At 34.5% G+C, this 21,300-nt stretch overlaps 1 protein-coding gene across 23 annotated transcripts in view; it reads left to right on the top strand.

The window, feature by feature from the left end:
- Positions 1-21,300, top strand: part of CDIN1 (CDAN1 interacting nuclease 1) — a 171,275-nt gene that overhangs the window by 63,830 nt on the left and 86,145 nt on the right. For 7 of the 23 annotated variants that reach the window (XR_011141550.1, XR_011141549.1, XR_011141548.1 and 4 more), the window contains exons 9-11: positions 487-552; positions 1,793-1,834; positions 3,445-3,550. Coding sequence is in view for 16 of the 23 variants with exons in the window: in XM_068946327.1 (XP_068802428.1) it covers positions 487-552; positions 1,793-1,834; positions 3,445-3,550 (214 nt within the window). In the remaining 7 variants the exon portion in view is untranslated. Of the gene's footprint in view, positions 1-486; positions 553-1,792; positions 1,835-3,444; positions 3,551-5,753; positions 5,812-6,379; positions 11,416-17,454; positions 20,354-21,300 lie in introns of those variants that run through there. The other 16 variants (XR_011141554.1, XM_068946332.1, XM_068946330.1 and 13 more) reach the window with 9 other exon arrangements.

Below are 21,300 nucleotides of genomic sequence, written 5' to 3'. Positions count from 1 at the left end.
TGAAGAGAAATTAAAATTGTGGCTTCTCTCTCCTTTGTTAGATGTCCAACTGGAAAGGAAGGATTTTTGATCTTGTTTTTTAACAACTTTATGCTGACATTAAAATAAAATCAAGAAGGCAGCTACATTTTTGATGTTGGTAGGATTAATCTCAACAAGCTTCTTAGTGTGGGGAGACTCTTCTTTCAATCAGCAAAGGCATTATTTTGAATTTTTTTTGGTTATATAATACTATATGACAGCTTGAATTAATGATGTTTATAATGAAGACATAAAATGCAGAAATGACAAAGAAGCATTTTTATATCCATGCTTCACATTTTCTATGAAGGTTCATTTAATCTGACACAGCACTGCATGCAAAGAGAAAGATATGTATGACTGCATTAGTAATTCTTGCACTCTTATTTAAAAGAAAATTAATTATCCTGCTTTCTACTTAATAGAATATTTTAATAAACAATCGTTCTTATTCTCTGTGTATAGCTGAAGATCAGCTTCGTGCAAAGGGTTATGACAAAACACCAGACTTTATTTTAGAAGTACCAGTAGGTAAGTCTTTTAAAAGATTTTTTATTATTTTGTGCAAAAATTTTTGTACTGAAAGATTATGGTTGCTTAAGACATGAGAAGTAAAGTATATTTTAAGATAATACAATATTATTCTGATTTTGCAGTAGCTGCCCAGTAGTTGTAAGCAGTTCTAGTTTGGGTCACATAGGTCTGATCATAAGTAGTAGTCCTTGATATTTCCTCGTCACTCTTTGTACACCTTTGCATCATCACCACAAAAAAAACAAACAAACAACACCAAGAACTTCCCAAACCCCACTCCTCTCTGACCTACACTGTCCACTGTCTTTGTGAACTGAACTCTGATAGAATTATTTTAAACTTCTAGACCCAATCAAATTCAAAGCACTCTTAGAAGTAATATCATTACACCTAAAGGTCATAGAGTAGAAATTTGTCATTGTGCAGTTACTCTTTTGCCACTGCTTAGCATCTAAATACAACCCTGTAGATCTCTATTGTTTTTTTAATACCCTTTATAACAAGAAACTAGAAGAAATAAAAGTAGGCATAAAGGTCATGTCAAAGTTCATCTACATCTTCTAGTCGTGAAGCCATGTAAATTGTTAAAGTAATCAGATGACCTAGTGGCTGTGCTGTGGAAATAAAAACATCCATGTTCTCCAAGTGTAAAAGATTGATAATCACCTTTTGTAAACTGACTTTCATACCAAAAACTTCTGCCTCGCCTGCTTAGAACGCAGCAACTGTCTGTGCGAGTGTGGTTGGTGTGATTATCAGAGAAAATAAAAAGGCTGGAAGCACTGAGCGAAAGTCTCAGATGTGACTGATTTTTTGTTCTTGGGATTAACAACAGCTGGGATTCTTATCAAGATCACTGATTCATACAGTGGTGTAAGAAATTGAATGTACGCTTTAAAATGTGTCATTACTCGGCAATTCTTGAGGTATCATCTTTCAACACAGTAATCCCTCTTATCCAGGACATGAAATCAACTATGCATATGAGAGCTTTTTCAAAAGTTTTTGAAGACCTCCTTCAGCTCCACAATGTTTGTGCTCTGAATTAGGTTCCAGAAAAAAAAAATTATGGTAATAATGTTAAGAAGTGGTTATATGCACAAAGTAAATAATACCCTTGTAGCTGAGCTGTTCTGTATTTGAGACAGTGGATTTGGCATTCTGATGATCTACAATTCACTTCTGTCAAGATACACCTGAGAGTTTTCAATTAATGCCTACTCCCTTTTTCCCGTAGCTGTCGTCTTTGGAGATTCACAGGAAGACATCAAGGGCTTGGGTGAGGGAGAAGGTGTTTTTTTTCAGGTCTAAAGTTAGCAGGGAAGATTATGAAATAGTTTGGACTTCAGTATACAATTAGAGTTTGATATTCAGGTATCCACTTTTACATCAGATACAGATAGCATTATGTCCCAGGTATTCAGGAGCCTGATTAGATGGTTACTTAATGGAAAGCAAATAGGTGGAGTTAATTCTTGAAATGCTTGAGAAGGTACTGTGGGAAAAAAACAAAAGGATTCCTGAGTTTGTAATATTACCCTATTGGATAGAAGGTTAAATATAATCCATTAATTTGTTTGCATGGATTTGTCACGGTCTCTGAAAATCCATGTAGTAATAGTATGCACTTTCTTCAAATGATTTCAGTCATTTGAGATTGGCAGAAAATAATTTTCTACCTGTTGTCAGATCTGAGCTAAGGTCTATCCTTACATTCTCCTCCTCATGATTCAGTAAATAGCTAGGAAAGGCAAAGGATTCTTAGAAATTACTTTTCAACTGCAGTTGACTCTACAGTTTATGCCTCAGATATTATACCCCTTGGGGTCTCAGGGAAAGCGGGGGAGTTATTGTATATGTCCACAAAAATTGGTTACTGATAGCAGAATAGGTGTGGCGTTACAGATCCAAGTGTGCCAACTTCATGAGTATTTGCTCAAGGTTCCCAAGTAATTTTACAGTCTGTGGTCAACCATGTGCTGCTGCAGCCTCTTTTAATCTCACTCTGTTGTGCTTCTGGGACTGCATGCCCTTAGAGCACCTTATCGCAGGTCAGACTGAGACTAAGATAGGTATTATGGCTGTAAATGCTATAGTGAATGTATAATACAGCAAATGTTTGCAAAGACTTCAAAGTGCTACCCCACATTACCTTTGTGAAGGCTAGATGATTTTTCAGAGTGATTACCGTGATTTCTTCTGCAAAAATAGGTTGTCAATCTCAGAGATGACTCTCCTTTTACAAAAAAAGGGAAAATATATTAATATTGCAAATTCCCTCGTAGAAGAAATGGGGAGGGACAGGAACCAAAGAGCATTGAGAGAAGCAGAAATTCAGAATCACTTTTTTGACATAAGCCTTTTTCTTTACTTCTCCTTGATGAAAAGCTTTGCTGATTTTGCAGAAGAAGGAACATATAAATGTCTAACCTTTCTTACTGTTGTCACACATTCCACTCTCCATTGCTTAGAAGTTTCTCTCTTCAGCAGCTTGGCTAACTGGCCTTGTTATGCACCAGAAGTCTTCAACTCTTTTTCTGACAACTAGGAAGCAAAGTAAGGGGGAAAATAGGGCGCAATTGCACTTTAGTCCGGTCTCTTTTTTGTTTACATTCTGTTTATGTTAGAGCAAATGCAAATAGAGGACTTCTAGAATAGGATATAATTAGAGTGAAATTAAAATAATTATCCCCTAAAATATTTTGGTAGTTCTAGAAAAAATACCCCATGTGCCTATTTGAAAGATATTTTTACAAGTATGTAACTCTATTGCAAGCATAAGTCACGTGGTAGTTTTCGGGGTAATTAGGGTATTCACAAACATAGAACTCTTAAAAGCCATTAAGTTTGATTTTCAGAGCTCACTTTTATTTTCTGCTATTGCCCTAGCTGTTGAAGGACACATAATTCACTGGATTGAAAGCAAGGCCTCCTTTGGTGATGAAAGTAGCCACCAAGCCTACTTGCAGGACCAATTTTGGAGCTACTGGAATAGGTACATTTCTATCTTTTCTCCTTATAGATAGATGGTGCTACATTTTAAAAAGTAGTTACTGGAAAAAACAGTAGTGGCTTTTGTATTAAACCATGTGAATAAAATATATGTAACTAATCTGAGATTTTGCATTACATTAATTAGTATGTCAAATTGGAATGCTGAAATATTTGTGAAAAGTTCACATCGTAATTGTTAAAATATGACAGATCATATATGGTGATTTGATAGTGGCAGCAGATAATATAATAAATTATTTTGGTACAGAAGTTGTATTTCAGGTTTTTTAGTACTTGAACTTCATGGAGTCTTCTGCTGTGATATTGTTGCAGTATCTTCAAGGTGCTAGGCTTGTCATAAAATCTACACAGTCTATGAAGTGGGCTTTGTACATAGAGAACTATATTGTTCATTGTCATTGTATCTAAGACAATTCGGTTGCTGTGTTGTTTATAAAAGGTTATTTTTCTGCATTTTATCTATTTACAGTAACACCAAATATTCTCTTCAAGTTTAAGAAAATAAGTAGTTGCAGGAATGTTAGGAGAGAAATAATTTATGCCGGACAGACTTTTTGGACATGTTGATTTTGTTAGTATAAAGATCTTTTCCTTTAAAGATTGTTAAAATAATATCACTTTACTCTTATAAAGGTTCCTGTGGTATATATTTGTATACCTTATCATAGTACTAGAAGCCTCCTCACTGGTTAGGCCGTTGTTATGGTAGGCATCTTAGGAAGACAAAAACTTAGACGCAGCTTCTGCCTGAGGCAGTGAGGAAGGGGAGCCAGTGGACAGATCTTGAGAGTAACATGGTCAGAGCTCGGAAATAGATTCTGCAGCAATGTACTTTGTTGTAAGAAAAGAGCCAGCTATTATTTGACAATTCTAGAGAAGAGTGCATTGCAGAGCTGGAATCTAGGTTATGGGAACCTCAACAACGCTGTCAGTTGTGGGCAAAGATACTATACTACAGAAAAGCTATCGAAAAGAGTTTGTGACACAAATAACAAGAGTACAGGACTTTTTAAAAAAGTGAGTCTATAATGGTATCTAGGCAAATGGTCCGAGTGGCAGCAAAGATGCTGATGCTGAACTAGCACATCAGTCTAAACAAGAGGAAATGGGAGTTGTCCATGTGGGAGGAGGCCATTTGATGTACTAGCTGTAATATCTTCTGAGGAGAAAAGAACATTTGAGGGACTAAAATGCTATCAGGAAAACCCAATACCTGAAAGTATCCTGAAAGTGAAAGTTCCTGAAAGTGAATTTTAGGGCATAACACAAGCGTAAAGATAGTCACAAAGTATGGGATGAGTCAGAATGAAAGCTAAGTAGACAAATGAGATTGGGGCACTGATCTGTTTCACAGTTGCAGGAAAATTGCCAGTGTAAAATCTGAGTTGTTGTTCCTGACTTTTTGGTACTGAAAAAAAATGATTATTCACTTTTTGGTTTGAGCTAAGAAGTGCAAAACCCTTCAGAATAATGCGTACGATTTGAACCTGACTTTTCTGAAGGAAGGTCCTCTTACGCTTATATCAGTCAACCAAAACCAAGGCAAACTTCATTTTACTTCATTTTAGGCTGACTTCTATTGGTTTTTTATAAAGGTCAAAACCTCCAAGTTTTAGTCTTGGTACTTGTTTGTTAGCCAAACTAACAGTATCATAACCTCTTCTGAAATGAGTTCTTAATCACTGTAGCTTCTTGTAGTTTAATGGTGGTTGGGTTAATGAACAACTGTGGACAGATTAAGTTGCGTGCAGTTTAGATAGTCAACTTTGATCGCTCTCTGAAACTGTTTATACAAAAAGACACGATAGCTGCCCAAATTGTGAATCAGTTTTGAATTATTTAATGAATCAGCCTATGCAAGGATCTTGGAGGTGAGAACCAGTTTCCCAGTCAATTCATCTGTATCTGTGCCATCTCCCTTCCTCTTAAAGAAGGCATATAGGTGATCTGGAGAAGGTGCATCAGTTTGTGACAGAGATATCATGACAGTCAACACATTGTTTAGGTTTCTGTAAACCTGAACTGTTAGTTGAACTTAAAGCTGAATTGAAATTGGAGAGAGAACCCTTAACCTTACCTGTTAGATGCAGATAGAAATACCTGTCTAGATAATTTGAAAAGAATGAACAGGAGAGGTTTTAGACCTTTTTCATTGAGATTTTTTTTGTTTGTTTGTTTTCCAGAAAAGTAGGAGTGAGACTGAAAAAGTTTCTGTTTTTTTTCTCTTGCTCTATCACAGATGTAAGTTTAATTCTGCACACAATCTGACTGAAAGTTTTGAACATAGCTGTCGGGTTTGTTTTTTTTTTTGGCAATATTTATGTTTCATTAAATCCTATACTCTGTGCTAACTAAATCTGTGAGTATCGTAAATTGGCCTATAGTGACAGGAAAGAAATGGCACTTTCTCACTTAACAGAACAGCTCCCTAGGTGCAGTCAACCATGTCTGTTCACCTCAGTGAAAAGAACACCTTTTTATTACTCTGAGTTCTGCAGGGACAGCTTAGCAAGGTTTTTTATGGCTCATACATCAATGGTATTGTTAAGCAATTTTCAATTGCAGTGCTGCACTGCAACCTCATCTTCAAATTAAGCTTCCCATTAAAAATGTAGAAACCCTACCTTGTCAGTGGGCTTGCACAGTTGTAGCTCATGGCACTGTTTAGATACTAAGAACTTTCATAATAGTAAACAAGAAAAAGCAACTTCTGTTTTGCATATTCCAAGATTGATTTTGCAGAATAGTATTTAGAAAAAAAGCTATTTTGTAAACAGAACAAACTTTAAAATGATTCACTTACTCGCAGGATCCTTTCCCTCCACACGTTCCTCCAAAGCAGTGGTATCCAGCTAAGCAGGGCTGTGTCCGTCTCTGCCACCATATGAACCGGACAACTGCATATGCAAAGCATAGTTGGTTTGTGCACGTGTAGTAGATCCACACTTCTTTTTCATTGTTCACCTACATAGGTTGATATGTTTCATGTAACCATGAGGATAAAAACTGTTGAGTAGTCTGTATGACCAAACCTTGGGAGAGCATGAACAGGAAGTGATACAGATTTGCACTCTGAAACAGGATCTGAGAACAAGTTGTAAATTATTCCAGGGTTTAAAGGAATGCTGCTGCTACTTTTTTTTTTCCCCCTAGTGTATAATTTCATCATTTTTTTCTGACTTAAATTAAAAATTGGAGCCCCAGCTGTAAAAATCTGTTAATCAGAGCTGATAGGCATGGCTGCTGCTTTCTAAGAGGTATATAGAGATCAACAACAGACAGTGTAAATACTAATTAGTGAGTGTACTGTCAATGACTTGCTGTAAGAAGATGTAAACTTAAATGCAACAATTTACTTCTATTCTCTGTAAGCCTGGCTGAGGCATATGTACACTCTGGAATATAATTTCTAGAGAGTCCCAGGAGAAAGCTTGATGCTGTTATTAGCTGGAAAAAAAACTTTACTATATATGAGAAAGACCATAGGAAAATGTCGTATTTGACACTGATATTAGACTAATGGTAATTGCACATAATGAGAGAGAAGCATTTCATCTCCTCTTTTTGAATAAGGATAGTAAGCCATCCCTCTACTAAATTCCTTTCCCCCTTTTCTTGTGATCTAAACGTCCTTAGTTGTGTGCTTCTCTTTTTTTAAAAGAATAATTAAAAGAGCAAGTTTTCCATAAGCATTTTTAAAGTGGTAGACACACTTTTTAGAAACCTAAATTCATTATTCAGTTTTATTAATTAATACATTATGTCTGATCTTGAGACTTCTGCTTATAACTAACAATTGTAATAATAACATTATCAGTATCCTGTAGAATAAAAAAGGTGTTTTGGATAAATGGGAAAGGAAAAAACGTATAGGATTCCATTTCAGTCACAAACACGGCTGATGTGTTTTTAAGTTTTTTGGGGAAGTGTTCTGTTCAAGTTCATTTGTAGTGGACTATAAGGATGAATCATATGTGAGCAAACACTGAATCAGAACATCAAAAAAAATGCCTGTTTTCTATTCAGTTGTTTAAAATGGTTTAACATATATTACTGTGAAGACTGTTTAAGTAATAATTGTCTGATTGTAGGTGATATGGGAAGAGAGGGAATTATACTGTAAGTTTATAGATGTCTGTTCTGTAACAACATCAATATTCTCATATGGCAAATGGTTTTAAAAGTTGTACTGGTAAGTTGAAAGCTAGTAGTTTAACAGCTCGACTTGGAGGAAACCTTGGGAGTTGCGTTTGTCAAGTGGCTAGGAAAACTGTTCATGCATACCCAGTATCCAAAGCTTCATTGGCAGCCCAAACGTAAAGAACTGAAAGGTCATTCTTCTTCTTGCAGTATGAGGGTTTGTTGACATATTTTGACACACTGATACAATGCTGAAAGGTTTTGACCTTACTGCAACACTAAGGGACTTAGGGTTTGTTTAGCTATCTAATGCTCATAGAATTCCATACACACTGAGTTTTTCTTTGCTTCTTCCTCTCTCCCTCTTTACTCCACTTCAATTAGTAGAGTAATCTTAAACAAGATCTTTCTTCAATGACATATGAACAACATCAAAATCAATATGTACTTGATGCAAAAAAAATTTTTTTTTTTTTTTAACTTTAGCTCAAAGGTAATGTTTTAATATTTCACTAATGGTCTCCTCTTTAACAAAGGGACTCAATAATAGACCATGAAAACAGTTCTCATGGAAACCACAGCTCATAGATAATATTGCTATAATGTTAATTGTTTTGACGATCATTTTAGTATATTTTATTTTGTATCAAATTTCACTTTGTCAAAGCAAAGAACAGGTCACACTGTGTACATATTAGCATTTGTATTTGAATGATTGCTGTTGATTAAATACACATTTCAATGCTTTATTCTCTTTAACTATTTTGTTTAATATGGACATCAAATCAGATTTTTCATTGTCATTTATAAATTTTCGTTACATCTAGCACTTAAGCTTGTTTTACTGCTAAAATTGTTAAATTCTCAACTTTAAAAGTAGTAAGTGAAGCAGTGTATAGCTTTCTTCAAATTATTTTTTCCATATATTTTTCTGTACTGTCTCAAATACTGTCATGTCACAGGAGACTCTCACATAGTGCAGAGCGTTTTCAGCTTCCATCTACATTACTGCTAGGCTTCAGCTCCAATTTTCCTGGTATTTCTCATTCAGATTAGACAAGCATCTAAGTTTCTGTACGATAAGAGCTGACAGCATAGATGCTGCTATGCTTGCCAGAGGCCTGGTCGCAGACACTCCACTATGTCAAAGAATGTCAACCCCCACCACAGACCTTACCTTTCAGAATTCCTTGTAATTTTTAATTGACATTTACATCTGACATTTTCAATGTATTTCTTATTGTTTAGTCTTTACCTAGTAATAGTTAAAACCAAAGCAAAGCAAAAAGAATCCTTTCCTCTAAACTATGATATCATATATTTTTTATTTAACAAGGTCAAGTTGCTGGGCTGAAACTCAAGAATGACCAACTCCCTCTTCCTTCATGTAATTCTATAATTGCTAGTCTAATCCATTTCAAATGACAGTTGAGGTGGGAGGTAGGAGTATAAAAGGAAATTTAACTCTGAGTACTAATGAACAAAGCAGAATTGTATTATTACTGCTATACATCATGTGCAGAAAGGATACACTGATTTCCAGGAAAATTTTAAGAATACTAACAGAGATTTTTCTTAGAGTCTGGTATTGAATATTGAAAATGGTGTCTTCACCTATATACATTCTAGGTATACTTGCAAACAGCATAATATTCTGAATAAAATGAAGCTAGCAAATAGGTAGTTTTGTTGCATGTTGTTGAGTGCATTGTGCTTCCTAGCATTCAGAAGTCACAAGTTTTTCATTGGTTTAAAACATTAAAAGCCTTATAAATTAGTTTGAGCATAATTATCCATCTATTAGAAGTTAGAATGAAGGACTACAGTTGATCATAAATGTCACAAAGCAACGAAATAGAAGAAGCACTTTGTCACAAATAATGCTGCTTTTCTTCTAATTAGTTAATTTACATTTTACAAATTAAGGGCAAGATTCAGACAGAAGATAATCTAGTAGCATATCATAGCTTTACTGACCTGTATTTGTATCTGCCAAATTTAAGTTAATTAGAAATGTAGATGCTGTTTGTTTTATCTGTCAAAAAGCTCATCTTAAAAAAAAATGTAGACACACTTTTTTCCCCCAACATTTATCATCTAAATAATAGTCTTGCCAAGATGGCAGCCTCATAATAAACTCTTTTCAGTGGAGCGATGGGTAATGAAGCTTGCTTGTGAAGGCAGCGAAAAATGTTGTCTAGCCAAATGTGTGAATATGATGGCTAGAGAATCAGTGGACTTTCTCAATCATCAATCTTTTTAGTAGCTTCTTACACATCTGTATATTTTGATAGATGATCTAATAATTGAGTTATCTATCTTTCTAACTATCAGAGTTGCATAAAAATTATTCTCACATGCTATTGAATATTAAATATATTGGGCATCTAGTAAATTTTTCAAAAAAGGGCCAAGAGGTGGAGGAATTTAGTTATGTCATAAGCATCCCTTAATATATTAAATGATAAACTACTATATCTAGAGTATAAAACTATTTGTATTAATATAAGAAACAAGTACATGATGTCAAAAGCTGATTATAGATAGTATTTACAGTAAATAAGGCATGTAAAAACAAGAGGCTGGCTAGGTTAGTGAACAGTCTAGGTGCCCTTTGAGGTATAAAATGAATAGATTTGGTGCTCCCTGCCTGGGTAATGGGCAGCAGTCACATTTAATGTTACACAAATTCCCTGTGTCTAGGAAACCTTGGCTTAGGCACAGAGAAATACAGTGTCACTGTAGAGTCTCAGATTACCTTCCAGGCTCTGTAATTTCTTTTGATTAAACATGAGCCTGAGAAATATGTATAGAAGCTACCTGCATGTCTCTGTGAGATTGTACAATGCGTATTTGTGTTTCTGGAGCGCAAGAATCTGCTTTCCTGGGACAATAATTCTCTATCTTGCGTTAAAGAAGGCACTCAGGATACATGGATAAGTTGCATTAAGCACATCATCAGATGTGCTAAGACTTCTGATTAGTAGAGCAAAATGATTGTTAGTGTTGGTTTACTTCTTAAGCACTATAGTTCAAACGGACAATTATATAAGTGTTGTCTTCATGTGCATTTGTGCTGAAAGGGTCAAGTAATAATAATTTTAACAATAATAAAAATCTTTTTGCTTTAAGAATGTGTTTTATTCAAATATCTTTTTTCCTCTAGTGTCAGTAGTTGCATTTCTATTCAATTGCATGCTTTTCTATACTTTATAAAATGGTCCTTCTTTAAAAAACTCCTGAAAACTGTATGTAGGGGACTCAGATTAAAAAAAAATCAGTTGCTCACTCTGGTTTTGCACTTTTTCATCTTTCAGTATTGTATTTGTAGGTTTCATAACTACAGCAAGGTAGAAACAAGTATGTTGTATGAATAGTTCTCCAGTTAGCAAAGGGACTTTTCTTCGTTCAGAACAAGTGACAGGGCACTTTTTTGAGGATGTCAAAGGTTGTTCACTCATAGTAAAATTGTACTGAAAAAGGTATCAGAGATATCTGCTTTATCGTTACTGTGTGCTTAAGGGAGAAAGAAAGAAGGAAGGAAAATCGAGCTCAATTCTGCAAGATTTCAAGGAGCTGGATGTTACCATCATTTGACAAGTACTTTGTGAAAGTATCATTGGGCCTCATTGGGCCTTGCCACTGAATACAAATGTACAAATTGTACGAAAGCTTGGCAGGCTCACTGACAGCAGCTGTGACTCTCATGCTTAGTAAGCAAAGTTCTTGATGCTTGAGAGTTCTTGTGAAATGTGCCTAAGTATTTTGATACATGTTGGGTCCATGTAGAGCAAGACACTGAAGTAAGATGACTTAGAGTGTTAAAAGTGTAAGAGCTCAAAATAAAAAGCTGATTCTGAAGGTCCACACTGGTCTTGCATGTGGCATTCCATGTAAACCCTTTTTTGATTTCAGTAGTATGTTTACATTTATCTTACGCAATTCTAAACAACAGAAGTGTAATTTCACATAAGCATAACTTAAACTTAGAAATAAGGCAGTAGGAAACAAATTACAAAAAAGGAAAAATAATTTGATGACTTGGGGAGTTTTAATTTTAAAAGCTCGGATTGCTTATGAATAATAAATTATGCTGGACTTAATCAAAGCCAGCATTCTCTTTTCTTTAACATGTGTGGCTTCTTCGGACCTTAGGTAAATTGGCAGTTATTCTAATTACTGTCTGTATCATGTTTACTTATGAACGTACCAAGCTCCTGCATATACACAGTATATTGTTTAAATTATGTGTATATTTGTGTGTATAATTTTAGAATGTCGGTATTTTATTTGGGAAAGGGATCTTCTCTTCCCTCCCTAATCAAAACAGCAAACATCTGTGTTCCTTCTGGTTTGTCATTTGATTAGCATGCCCTCATCCATCACTATTCTTTGATATGAACATCAAGAAGTCATGTCCTTTTATTGTAAATGATAAATATGCCCTTGTCATGAATACTCATAGGCATTCCAGGATTTACATCTGAATTGTCAAAGTATAACTGCACAACTTCTCTGATGAGTGACATTATTAGTGAAATAAAGAACTTTTAATTTGTCTTGGATAGGCCTTAGATGTTGACGTTACAAGGCTGTGTTAGCTGTGATACTGAAAAAAGTTGTCCTTCACCCACTGTTTTTCTAAGATTTGTCTTTTATTAACAAGAGACGATCTGCCGCAGGAGAGCCTCTGCGGACATTCCTATTTGCGTGGTCCAAGCCTGTCTCTTCGGGTTTCATTATTTAGCTCTGATGTCTAGTTAGCTCTTATCAAAACTAATACCATGTGAAGTACCAGGCTTCCAGTGGTCACACAGCCAACATGAAGATTTCTTCAATCTGACTAATATTATCAGAGACAGTATCTCTTTAAACTTGAGCCTTGGTTTCAATGTCTGTATCAATTACATCTTCTAAAGGCATTTCCTTGAACATTTCACTGCTTTTTTCTATAAAATAAATACATCTGAATTACGTGATATTCTATACATTTTTAATTAAAAAATAGTGAAAATATGCACATATACACATAAGTATAATTTATACTGTCTATCAATGCTGCTAAGGCATAAAGTATCACTGTATTGCTCCCTTCTTATTGTTAATACAGTACACTAAGTTAAAATGTTTTTGAAATAAGACACCTAGATGGATTTTTACCAGCTAGTCACAGAAAAAGATGGAGTGTGTGTCATGGAGGTATGTAATTTAATTTTAGTTTCTACAGAAAGGAAGTGTTCCTTGAAGTCTTTAGGTGTACTAACACACGATAAAACATTATTTCCTCTATTTCTTTTCTGATATCGCATTAACTGTGTTCTGAGTTTGTTATCGTGGTGAAATCCATATCATGTTCTGAGTGGTATAATACGGAAATTAGAATCATCTTTGAAATTTACAAAATAGTTCAGGCAAGAGGCTATTGAGGGATCCTGCAAAATGATTTATGGGCCAGTGATTGTGATCAGCTTATAATTTGCAATATTTTGCCAAATAATTTATATGTAATATATTGCAATATTTTGTTCTTTTAAATTGCTTTGTAATTATTACTTCTTTACCCCACAGGCTTTAACCACAACATTTTTCATGTTATCAGGAGTATTGATTTGATCAAAACTTCTGTTTAAATTGTAAGATAATGTAAAATAAATTGATCATATTATTTTACTAACTTCTGGCTACTGAATGTTTATATCACTTTATTTGGAATGTTCTACTTACTTGGTTTCAAAATAGTGAAAAGTATACATATTTCAGGCTCACTTTCTGTTGAAGAGTTATTTTGAAAGTATGTTCTCATTTATTTGTTTCAAAAGGAGAAATTTCTTGTATCCTTTGCAGCACAGCCCAATATATAAAGTGAGATTTTGTGGTGTATGAGGAATGCGTGTGAGTTTTTTGAGACGCTGAAGCTGTAACCCAACTTGAGGAAGACAATGATGGCAGTGAGCCTCTGTCCAGAGTTAATCAGCTGCAGAATTTGTAAACTGCATATGTGTCAAAGTTGAAAATGTTAGCGCTCTGATAGAAGCTTGAAAAGGTTAGACCTGATAAAAGCCATCAGCAGTTAAAGAAAGTGATTTATGGGAATGTAATGACACAAAATGCCTCATTTATCACTCATATATAGATAGGTTAAGGCTTCTGTGTCATACTTTAAAAACTTGACCACTTAGAATTGTCAAAATAGGTACTTAATTGCCCATCATACATTTCAGTTTGAATTTCCTTTTCTTCAATTTTGGTAATTTTAGTGTTGTACTTCTCATATGGTTCTTTTTAAAGTCATTCATATTTCATATTTATTTCATATTTGTTTCAAATTGTATGCTCAGCGCTCTATTAGAATTTTATTAGGTAAAGCTGTTGCTTTGAGTATTATCCGAATGTTTAGTTGATTTACTGTTTCATTTAGCCTCACTGTAAGGAAAATAACTGGAGGTTTCTTTTTTTTTTGTTTTATACCACTAATTCTCATCAAAAGTTTACAGCTCTCTAATTCAATCCTTATATTTCCTCTCCAAATTGAAACACAAGATTTAAAAGTGAGATCCATCAGTTGGTTTCCAGTTCCAGTCACTTGAGTTACTGTTTAACTCCATAAAAATTAAACTTAATCAAAAACTACCAGTGCTGTGAAATGATTCTGAAACAAAATAAACATGTTAGGAGAAATACATGGTAGTATTCTTTTCTTCTGCTGGTTTCATTTGAGGATAACAGCACGCAAGTCCCATAGATCTGAGACTGAGTGTATTTTTGTTTAAGTATCCGTAGTATCTTCATTATACTGAACAAAGTAAATGTGAATGTAGGTAAAACCTCATTAAGGAATTATCTTTTAAGGACATATTTGTAAAATAAAGCAATTATTTCAGAAACATTGCATATATATTAAAATAAAGATTCAGCTGCAAATAAAAACAGTATAAGATTAAAGTTTGGAAGGTATTTTTTTCTTTAGCTACTTATCTTTTTCAGCCTATCTCATCCTCTTAACTCCTCTTATTCCATGATTTTGTACAGAAAAGTCTAAACAGAATAGTTTTAATTTTTAACAACAAAAAACTTACCTTTTTGTTAGCTTCCACAATTTATAGCCCCAGTTGTATAGCATTCTGTTTGTTCAGCGATGACCTTCCAGGTTCGATTTAAAAAGAAGTCAGAAGCATTTGTCATGTCTGCTCGATCTTGTCCAGAGGTACCTATTGTAATTATAAAGGACTAATAAGGTTGTTTATAATATAACAATCTGACAATGCTAAAAAAAAATCTTCTGAAGAGCAACTTCTTATCTTTTTCTTCTCTGTCTTAGGGAAAAAATCTCTAATCTTTTTGCTTTGTGCTATACTGTATCTTTTCAACATTTTGTTGAGACAGCATAAAGAACTTCTGCCTCAGAAACTTGATTTAGTTTTAAAAGATGAGCAGTATGACAATAACTTCTTGGAAATACTTAATAATGGTGTAGCTACGATACACTTGTATTTTTGTACCTTATATTTAATTGGTATATAAAAAGGATGTTGTATCTAGAAACATTTAATTCCTTTCACAATGTGAAAAAAAAAACCTTACATGTCTGTGTTGCAAAAATGTGTGATATGTGAATATAATGAACTCTATTTTTCAGAAAAATCCAAGTTAAAAAAGTCCTGTTGTTTAATCTATTATAACTATTAATGAAATACCGCTATAAGTAGATATTATTATAATGGTATTTTACATTTTATGTCAGGTTTTTTGCAGTCAACTTACGGTAATATTTTTCCTTCATATGTCTTTTTCCTGCTTCCTCTCTTCCCTTTCCTCCCCACTTTCAGCATCTCCAGCAATACTGCTTCTTATGCATACATGAATATATATATATATATATATATATATATATGTATATATATATGTATATATTTAAGGTAAATGAAAACATACTAAAACCAATGGAAATTGAGTGTTTGACAGAAATGTTTGCCTCCCTTGTAGGGTATCTTACAACACTGTGATATTGTCAGACTTCCATACATCATTTAAATGCCCTCAGACAGCAAAAATAGAATCTTGGCAATTCTGTAATCTCATCATGTGATTTCAAGAAGGTTTTTTTTCATTATCTACAACTGAAACAAATTTATGTTGTATGTATTTATGGTTGCTAAACTCAAAATTGTCTCATTTCATTAATTTTTAACATTATGCTCTCTTAACTACTGTGAGGATATGTATTAAAATGCCGTAATTATAGGGCAAGAAGAAGAGAAAGCACAAGTCTGTTAGCGTATGATCTTTCAATTGTTCACTAAAGGATAAAGAGGGCATTCAAGCGTGGTTTAGATAACTGTCAGCAATAATAAAATGCAAGGTAGTTTTTAGAGCCTTTAAAGACCTTTCAGGGAAATAGATATAATTTAAAAAATAAAACAGACTTTTCATATCAAGGAAATCCAAAATATTATAAAATTTCAGTATGTTAATATATTAAGAGTAATGTATGTTTCCAGGGAGGAAGAATAATTGTGAAAATATTCTCAGTCCACACAGCAGTGATGGCTTTGTTTTGTTTCTGTAGATATATGTCCTTTAGCTTTTAACACACGTTATAGATAGCATTTTAGAACTATTTCAGATTTTCTTAGTTGAGTGATTTTACCTTTGTTTTAACTTATTATACTTTTTAATTAATTTTTTTTTTAAATAAAGTGAACAGTTAGCTTGGTAGTATAAAACTGTATTATCACAATTAGCCACAGAATAATATAAATGACACGTTTATAGAAGTTTATTTGCCTATTTGGAAGAATCTGTAGATTCCTGTGTTAGTCAGAGGTGTCTTATGTTATATACTGTAAATGTTTCTTTCAAAGTATATTTCCAACTTTTTTTCCCTTTCCTTTAATCAAAAAAAAAAAAAGCATTTGCTATTAATGGTTTCAGTTGTGTTAAAAAAAAAAAATCATTTTTTTTCCTAAGGTGTGTTGAAAAGTTTAAGTGCGCACTTGTTCTGCACTATTGAGTTATACGGCTTTTGGCAAACTCTGAGAAACTTAACTTCCAGGTGTTAAGTAGCTGTTTATAAACAACATTGACTACTCTCTTTTTAGAGTGGTTTGCCCCTTTGCTTAGCCTTCTGCTTTCCTGAAGAGGTTTTTGTAAGCTCAGTTTGCTCTCACCCTGATATATGCACATTGATTACATTGACCAGTTGGTTTGTCTTAGCCAAGTACCAAGTGCATGCGCGCAAATTATCTTCTTTTAACAGAGTGTCTTTTACAGATAGATCAACTTCACTGAAGTGCATTCTCAGCAAATGCAAAAACTCTATCAGTTTTGTAGTTGTAATTGCTGGCCCAAGAGCATTATGGAACATGTTAATAATGAAAACATTGCTTCAATACTTAGTGTCTTGCTACATCCTCTACTAAATTAGGTTCAAATTGTTCATATCAGCGTTCACTTTGTCACTGACGGATAGATCATAGAAATGGAAACTCATCTCTGTTCTTGGAGTTGCTAATTTGTCTTAATTTTAGGAAATATTAGGGTCCATTTTCTGACTTGCAGAAGGAGGAATTGCTACCTTAAATTCTATCCTAGGGTAGGCACCGTGAACGGAGCACAAATGAACAGCACAGCCTCTGTATCATACGCTGTCCCTTGTGAGAAAAATTGGCTAAGATACTGCTGAAAATGTGCAAATGTGTGGCATTGTTCTGCTTAAACATATCTCACCATTTTCTTCATTGCTAGGCATCCTAAGGCTTGAGAGGACTCGTGACTACCAAACTACAAGGGGACTGCAGAGTAGATGCACAGTTAGCTTTAAGGCAACCTTTCTGTGTATGGTATGCATATTTCTGAGAAAGAAGTGCCTCACCTGATGCTGCCACCGATCTCCATTCTTGTGTTTTCAATTGATTGTGTCCCTTTCTTCCCTCTCACCCCATCCAGTGTGATGGGGCTATTAGGTGTGATGATGTTTCTGCACAATCTCATATTCTCCAATTTGCAGCTCTTGTGCTGCTGTAGAATCGCTACAGTTGTGATCACTTCTACTGGACTTGTAATGGCTCAAGACAAATTTTGATTCAGCTTTTTTTCCCCTTTCTCTTACTGATTTATTTCCTTCCCATAAACTTTTGTGTAGTTGGATTTTTATCACTTTCTTGGCAACTTTCTTTCTTTACAACTTGGTAAGCACAGTAAGCTCTCACTGAGTAAAAATGACTGCAGTACAGTATTTTATTTTTCATCACAGTAATCTTTACTTTTGCCTGTGTAAGGAAGTAATTTTTAATTTTTTTTTGTTTTCTTTTGTTAAAAATCATAGTCACTGCCTCCAAAGAACACTCCTTACTGATAATAACGTCTATTAAAAACAATAGACATTTGGTAGCACTACTTGAAAATGCAGCATTCAAGAGAGGAATGGGCACATGCATTATCAGAAGTCTGAAGGCTTAATCTAACTTCTTATAGAGCAAACTGTAGCTCCTTATGTGTTTGCCCAGTACTTAGCACATCAAGCCTCACTACAGGCTGAAGGTTTCAGAATGCAAATAACAAGAAGAACCAGTTAGAATGATGGTCTTTATTTACTTTATTGTACATTCTGGTTCTTAGTAACACTGATTCTCATGCTTTTGCCTCTAGACACTGGACAGGGTAGACTGTAGTGGCTATAAATTGCAAGATTGGAGTTTTAATCTCTTTTCCATCATTGATCTCTTTGGTACTGCCAAGCAAATTACTTAATGCTTCTATGTTTAAAATTCCCTGTCTGCAGAAGCTTGATATTGCATCAAAATATTGCAAGGTCGAACTTACAGTTGATAAAGTGTTTTCTTAAAACTCAGGGTAAAATGCACTACAGATACGGATACATGATATGCTCTGTTATGAAAATCCATCATACTGTAGCAAAAGTGTAAACCTAAGCACAGATCTTCTCATAACTTTCATTTTCTTATCACCATTCATAGTGTGTCAAGGAAGAGAGAAAGAATCCAGGAATATTGTCTGTGCTTTGGCATAAAATGTTAGGAAAACAACATCTAGTTTCAGACGTTTTTAGCTTGTGTTAAAGAGATAAAGGATAGGATGTTAGGAAGAATACAAATCATGTCAAACTACCGCTCAAGTCATTCTCTGCAAAATGTCCAGGGGAGCAAGTTCAGAGAGAATAGCTTGTGTTCTCACTGTTACGGAAAAGATTTTCCTAGTCATAAAAGCATGCCTTACTTTCTTCTATGTCTTCGCTTTTCTGGCTCTTCTCTGTAGAATTGTCATGTGGAATTCTGAAAATTAATACCCTTGACTGTAGATTTTTTTTTTAAATTTAATTTCCACAAGACCAGTAAGATTGTAATAGCCTTAAGACAGTTAGCCTAATCAGCCTCTGCCTTCTCCCTGGCTTGAACAAACCACCAGATTAGGCTGATTCTGTGAAAGCAGTAAGGTCCTCATGGCATGGTGGGAGAATTCCCTTCATGTGTGGATCTCGGGAAACATCTGGGTCATAATGTAAAACTTATCTCAGATCATATACATGTGTGTGTGTGTGTGTGTGTATCTGTCTGATTAACATGAATGTAACTAAAATATGAAATTTAAATATAATACTGTGAAGTCATGACAGGTTTTTTTGGACATAACACAATAGGAGTAAAATAATAGCTTACAACTTTGCCTTGCTGTTGATATAAGTGTTTCTTAGTCCTTTATTATAATGTCCGCTCCCTGACTTTGCTATGATATATACCAGAGATTATGTCTGAACTGAAACTAATAGAAAAGTGAACTACTAAACAATGGAATATGTTAAGATTTTTTGGTTAATTGCAGATAGGATGAAGAAGCTGTTGATATTGTTTTACCTATGGAGAATTACACTGTGCTGTGTGAGTTTTTTCTATAACATAAGGGAGTTTACACATAGAACCTTCCTTTCAGTAGCTCACGCTGTATGTATTAATTAGCTAGTCAGATTTTATTAGGGCCCTTTGAGTTTTGTGTAATTGGAGTTGTAGCAACAGCTAAATGGCATGTGGTGTGAAATGCAGAATCTGCTTTTGCCAAGTGTTCTTCCCTTGGTTTTCAAAGAGGGGGCAGAGAGGTGGGAGAAACTTGTCTGACAGTTAAAAAATAATAATTAAATTTGAAGTAGATGTATATATTTATTTATCTTTATATAAAATATGAAAGTTAAATATAAGAGATTTTTCTGCTACATTGATCCTGTATAGTAACAATAATGTATAGAGTTTGGGGAGTTCTGGGGTGGGTTATTCAATTTAAAGTGCAAAGCTGTAAAATTACAGAAATGAATATCTGTAGACTGGTTTTAGAACACCTGCAAAGTAGAGATGACAGAGTATAAGAAAAGGTTTTTTTTATTTGTTATGGTTTTTTTAATGTTTATTATCTAAATGCTATCAAATGGATTATATTATTTGCATTTTAAATGAAAATACTCTTGTGGCCATCATGGGAGAAGTGCAGTAAGCATATAATTATTTATATGCATACCACACTCTTACAGACATGCACATATATGTATGATTAGCATGTTTTAGTCTCTGTGTTACACTTTTCTTGTGACAAGTCTTTGTTTAAAAGTACTTCCTATAAATAAAAATAACCTGTGCTAATATCAGATTACTAATACAGAGTGATTTTTATTATTTCTTCTCCTTGTTAGCTATTTGGTTTTTTATGCGGTGTTTGTTCCAACATATCTGTTGATAATGGATGTAGAAGTATCATGGGCTTCCATTTCAATACCATCTTTTACATAGAATCTGTCCATCTACCAGAGGTCTAGTTCTATTTGAAGTCAACAGAAGAGCCCTCGATGGCCTCAGTGGAGAAAGACATTCATCAGTATTAGTTTAGACTTGTACAATGACAATGGGCACAACTGAAGTACAGGAAATTCCATTTAAGCACAAGAAAAATCTTTTTTTACTGCGAGGGTGGTCAAACACTGGAGCAGGTTGCCCAGAGAGGTTGTAGGGTCTCCATCCTTAGAGATGTTCAAAACATGACTGAACATGTCCTTGAGCCACCTACTTTAGCTGACACCACTTTGAGCAGGGGGGTTGGTCTGGACAATCTCCAGAGGTTCCTCTCCAGAGGTCCCTTCAACCATTCTGTGATTCTTTGTGTATTTACCATTATTTTTTATCTTTATTTAAAAAAAAATTACAGAGGAAGCCATGCGGAAAGAAAAGAGGGGAATCTGAAAGATCTTAGTCCAGCAGACTGTGGTGCTGTTACATTTGATGTCAGATTTCCTAGACCAGAGGCATAATGTTCCTTTGGACATGTGCTAGGGGCATATAGAGAAAGAAGTCAAAGCTCATGTAATTTGAGAAGAAAGCCTACTATTGCAATACAAATGAGATTTCAGTTTCAAGAACTGAGATGGGTTATTTAAATTGTGTTTAGTGGCATTCTGGAAGAAGCTGGAGAAACTCAGTTTTCAGAGTGAGAGAGAAAATTGGGGTGAAGGAAATTATGAAGAAATCTTACCTGCCTGTTAATGTTTTCCTGAGAACTTATGATAAGGGCTAAGCATCACTTCAAAATGAAAAA

The sequence above is a fragment of the Struthio camelus genome, chromosome 5 (assembly GCF_040807025.1).
Source record: "Struthio camelus isolate bStrCam1 chromosome 5, bStrCam1.hap1, whole genome shotgun sequence".
Lineage (NCBI taxonomy): Eukaryota > Metazoa > Chordata > Aves > Struthioniformes > Struthionidae > Struthio > Struthio camelus.
This window is presented reverse-complemented; position numbering and strand designations above follow the sequence as displayed.